The sequence below is a fragment of the Gekko japonicus genome, unplaced genomic scaffold (assembly GCF_001447785.1).
Source record: "Gekko japonicus isolate JY-2015 unplaced genomic scaffold, Gekko_japonicus_V1.1 scaffold1520, whole genome shotgun sequence".
In the NCBI taxonomy this organism is placed as follows: Eukaryota; Metazoa; Chordata; class Lepidosauria; order Squamata; family Gekkonidae; genus Gekko; species Gekko japonicus.
This window is the reverse complement of record NW_015177060.1, coordinates 72,197-77,609: the sequence shown is the minus strand read 5'-3', so window position 1 is coordinate 77,609 and position 5,413 is coordinate 72,197. Positions and strand designations below refer to the sequence as shown.

Sequence of the window (5,413 nt, the reverse complement as noted above, 5' to 3'; positions counted from 1 at the left end):
ATTATATTCAGGAACAGAACCCACCTTTTAGTGCCAAATTCAAATCCTGCGCAAATGGAATCTGTGGTTAGCAGAGTAAGCTTTGTGCATGTGGAAGATGTTTCTCCTCTCTGACCCGGGCGGGGGGTGATGTAGTCCAGAATGTCCACCTGGAGCTGCAGGTCCTATTCTGTGGCATCTGCAGGTGCCAAGGACCCCCAACCCTCAGGACCAGCTTTTTTGGGGGGGGAGTGTAAGGGGGCAAGAAACACCTGCCCTGTGATGCTTGTCCAGTCGTTCTTTGGATTCAGCGGCCTCCTGACATTCACAGTCAATAAACACACATCTGGGGCATTTCACCCTACATGATCTTTATTGGAGACAGTTGGGGGTCACTTACTATACAGACGTTAACATCACACCATTATCTTCCGACTTAAGCCCATTTCATTTTCTTATAAATTTGTAGCAAAAGTGCACTTTTAATCTATAGTATATCTCTTTCAATATTCTCTCTCTCTCTCTCAAATCATGTATTTTATCTGTAAAAATGCTTATCGCCAAATATACAAAATACAAGTTTAACGCTCTCCTACGTTACTCTGTCCTATCTGCTGTTTCAGCACAATCGCGTTTGGTGATGTTCCTCCCCCAGGGCCCAGAGTTGACAAACGCCTGCCAGGGACCCACTTGGGGTCTTTATGAGAGGATTTCTAAACAAGAGAAAATTTGCATGTAGTGTATTATTGTCGAGTAGTTGTGGACCACTATTTCTTTATGGATGATAAGCTTTGAGGAAAAGATTCCATTTGCAGATTAAAAAGTTTTGAGTTCACCTATCTTGCCAGTTTTCATTCTGAAATCGAGGTGTGAGTGCTTGAACTTTAAGCCAACTCTGAAAACAGAAAATAGGATTTTGTTTTAGAGAGCAGAAGGTGTTGCTTACAGAATTGTGACTGGGTACCCTACCGGGGGGGGGGGAAGCAAGGAGACGGACCCTGCATGGGGGACATCAGATTGTGTAGCAGACGTGGGGCCTTGAAGACTCTCGTGTTCTTTCACAACCCTGTGTTTCCCAGCATTGTGGTTTTTACTGTAGCCTCTAGCAGGTTGTTTGGACAAGGACAACATTTGCATCAATGCGTCTCCATCAGAGTCCAAATCCGGGGATTTGACGAAGCGCCTCTCCCTCCGCAGGGACTGCCTTCCCAGTTACAAGGAGGGCTGCTGTGGGGCAGCCACACACTTTTAATATGATCCCAGAACTGGCTGATCTTGTACAAAACGTCTCTGTTCAAGTAAATTGCAAAGTCGTTCTAGGGAGGGCTGCTCACACCTCCAGGCTGGGCTACTGTGATGGTTTCAGTGGCTGAGATAAACCTCTGACATGGCTCAAAAAGAATTTTCAAATGGAGACGGCGAATACCTGCAGAGTTCTCGATTGCATGTATTTTCTCTTGAGGTTATAGTATACAGCACAGACACGAATGGACACTAACTGAAATTCAGTCTTCACGAGACTATTTTCATCCCTCCTCCCATTAAAGCAGCAGCAAATAAGAAAATGGGCAAAAACTACTGGGAGGGGAGAGTGTAAGAAAATGTATTCCAAGGCATTGGTATATTGTTAGCCCAACTGATTATTTCTTAGCTCCAACCCCTATTGTTTAAAAAGACAATTGTAATTACCTTAGTTAGTGTTACTTAATGTGCATTTTGAACACAGTCATAAAATTGCTCCTTTAAAAAAATGTACTGTACAGTGAAATGAACACCAAACAGATCCTGTTTCAGTAGAGGGCACTTTTGGCTTAGGTAATAGCTCCAAGAAATACAGTAACTTTAACTGCTAACTAGACATGACCTCAAGGGCTTCCACATACTTCTTTGCTCTCCTGGCTTCTGCAGTATTGTGACTTTAAGTCAAACTTCTATTTAATAGGAAACAAACAAACAAGCAAAAATAACAGATAAAGTATATAAAATTATATCTTTCAAGGAAATTTGGAGAAAAGGCAGTTGATTCTTTTTTTAAAAAAATGTAAACGAGAACTATAGCGTTATCTGAAATAAAGAAGATTCTTCTTGGAAATCCACAGCATTGGAGAAATAACATTTTTTGTCCTTTTTTTATACATAAGATTAAGGATGTGGTGTTTCCAATATGACTTAACTTCGTAGCAGTCCTGGCGCTCTGAGCACAAAACCATTCAGCAGCTTTCTGAGGCTTGTATCTGAAAAAGCACCTTCGGACAATAAGGAATATTGAAACCATAACCCATTCTGCTAAAATACAGAAAAACAACAACGGAAACCAAGATGAAGTCTCAGGCGGTCACTGAGCCATGAGCAAATTCGGCAATGCTACTTTGAAAACCCTTCCTTGGTTCTTGGACAATTGAGCATCCAGATTTCAAGTAGAGGTAACACAGATTTTGGAAGATAGCACATATAAAATAGCCCAGAAAGAAAATCAGAGCGGAACCCCTTCTTGTTCATCCTCGAGAAAACGGCCCAACTAGCCTCCTGTTGGTCTCCTGTGGTCCTATGGCAATGGCAAGGAATTGATTTGACTATCACTATGATGTCCCGTCTGGGCACAATCTTGATCCCTTTCTGTATACTTGTAAGATGCTTCAACATGTCATCTTAGTCCCTTGACTGGTAGAAGAGGATATATCCAGATTCTGAGTTTTTGGAAATGTCTGATGTTAACCCATAGAACTCTTCAATTGCTTGAGCATCAATTTTCTGTAATGTAAGAGAACCAACAAGTTAGAAAGGCACACACACACTCCAGAAGCCATATGATGCTTTTTGTGAAGACCAACCAAAATAACACAACACAGTGCATGAGCATTCAAATTCTCTCCATAAGGCTGGATGTTAAAAAGCAGGGGGGGGGAGATAACTATACCGTGGTGAAAAACTTATCTCTCTGCATCTTATGTAGGATGCTTTGTTAACTTTGATGGGCACAGTAACAAGGTGCACCCTGGACATGCTGCGGAAGGGAGTGAAAACGGATGCTATCCAGCTGAAAATATAACCAAATTAGACGAAATTTTGCAAAAGCATTTGTTTGTTGTTCCCTACCCAGCACACTGCTTCCCTATTAAGGCAAGCAGCAGTTATTTCCTTATTGCATGGAAGACAGCAATAAATTATTGAGCAAACATCATCAGTCATTTGGACCGTTTAGCATGTATCATTCCACTCCTTCTGTTCGGTTAGGATTTAGCGGCAGTGCCAATGGAGAAAGCAGAAACTCATCTATCACAGACGGCATCTGCACCACCCTCTGGACCTTTCACCACAGTGGCTGGAATTCAAAAAACTATGCAACTGCCTCCGTGCCCTTCAGTGATCTGGGGACAGGCTTTCTAGCAAGGGGCTCTTAAAATCAACACTTCCAAAAGTAGGACGCAGAGCTATTCAAGGTTAACCTGTCCTGCTAGAACAGCTCCTGGGATCCCAGCCAAGGCAGCTCCATCCCTCCCCATATTGTCCCTTATGGGCATATGTGTCACGGCTCCTGCTTACTGGGAGCAAATGGCTCCTCCTGCGTAAGCAAATGGCCCCAGCAGAGGATCTAAGTGCTGCCGGGGATGAGCTCACGATGCCGGTAGTGCCTGCACCTGACAAGGCTGAGCTTTCAGAAGCTACGGCTGAGGTAGAAGCACGCCCGGACAGTTCTCCTCCTGATTCGCCTCCACCAGTATCCCATTTAAGGGAACAACACTGACGGGAGATGGCGAGAGGCACGCATGCATGGCAGACGCTCACTCAGCCCCGAGTACTAGCAGGAGCAGGGACTCGCTGGAGGTGCGCTAATTGCTGACAGGTTTATGGGCTATTTAACTCCCGCAGTCACGCTGACAAATCGTGCCAGCAACTAGTCTCTTCGGACGAAAGCTCTGCACCTCCTCGCTCATGTTCCTGACTCCTTGTTCCTGACTGGATTCCCTCGGCTCTGTGACCCAGGCTTGAACGACTGCGCTTGGACTCTGCACCTTGAACCTTTCACTCCTTGGCTCTTGACTCTTTTGGACTCTGGCTCTCTGACGACTCTAACGGTTTGTGATTTGAACTTGCTTTCCCGGTTGGTTTGCTTGCCTGGCTCTTGACTCTGGACTGTACTTCGACCACCCTGCTTTTGCTTAGTGTCTTGGACTTGGTTTCCCGGCTAGCTTCCTTAACTGGCTCTTGATCTTGGACTGTATCCTGACTGCCTCGCCCCTGCCTAGCCCCGCATCGTGACAATATGAATACGTTTCACTGGGCACAAGTCCCACTCAGCTCAACGTGAAAAATGTAAGTGTGAGCCTCAAAATCAATAGGAGTTTAAAAGGAGTTAACTTTGGTCAGACAGTGCCCATTGTATGTTCTTTCTTGGCCACTGAAAATGCATGCTCTGATACAAACATAATGTTGCCAAGTTGCTTCCATTTTGGCTTACGTTTCACACACCCACACCCACACACACACACCCATCTTGGTGCTGAGACCAGCTCCCCCCTGCCACAGGAGGCCAGGAAAGCAGGGTTTCTGGCCATTTCCAAGACAAAAGCCAGAGGATGGTGATGCTGGAATGGATTTGGCTGCCTCCAGTGAACAGCGCTGGGCCCCTCTGATCACTGATCAAGGCCTCTCTCAGCAAATGAGTGACATGCCTTTAAATGAGTGCCCTGGGAAACTTTTGATGTGCTTCAACAACCCTTAGTATTGCGGAACCTGAAAACCATGGAGAAAATGCCAGGAAGAGAAAAGGCCAACCCATACATTCTCTAAAATGAGGGGAGTAACTGCCCCAGTTAACAGCATCCAGCCACAGACTATCATCGAGCCCAGCGGGGGATCCTGAGCTCCAACCTTTATCGCATGTGAAATGTGTGCCCCCATGCCCGGAAAAGGTTACATGTTATCTTTAGTAATGCAGATGATTAAGAAAACCTTCAGGGACACACTCTGTGATGTGGTGAGCTGCTCTCCGGTGTCTGCTTACTGGCTCCTTGAGAACTCCGGGGCCCTGCAGTGCAACTAGGCCCCCTTGGCCCAGGGCGACCCCCCCCCCTTCCGGGTACTGACCACCCAGCAGGCCTCACATTCGTGGGCGCCTTCCTTGTAAGTTAGCTATCAAAACCGTTGTTTGGAATGGGGCACAAACCATATGAATGAAGGAAACTGGAAACTACGTTTTGTTTTTTTTTAAAAAAAACAAAGACAAAACCCCAGTGCTGCCAAACCATCTGGAAGAATGCCACTGCTTGGCAACATCACCCACAGGCAGAAGGGCATCACCTAAGTCAGGGGCTACGCCCAACGATGCAGACGCCCCCACTGGAGCCAATCCCACAAAATGCAAAAGCCCCCAATTCACTTGGCCTCTCCCCCCCCCCCCCCCCCCTCCCCTTTTCCCTCCCCACGCGCCGCG

At 46.1% G+C, this 5,413-nt stretch overlaps 1 protein-coding gene across 1 annotated transcript in view; it reads right to left on the bottom strand.

Annotated features, from left to right (window-relative positions):
- Positions 1-342: 342 nt before the first annotated feature.
- LOC107124675 (ubiquitin carboxyl-terminal hydrolase 12-like) overlaps positions 343-5,413 on the bottom strand; it is a 55,744-nt gene continuing 50,673 nt past the window's right edge. Inside the window, 1 exon segment of the mRNA XM_015428166.1 lies at positions 343-2,730. Coding sequence (XP_015283652.1) covers positions 2,629-2,730 — 102 coding nt within the window. The 3' untranslated portion in view covers positions 343-2,628.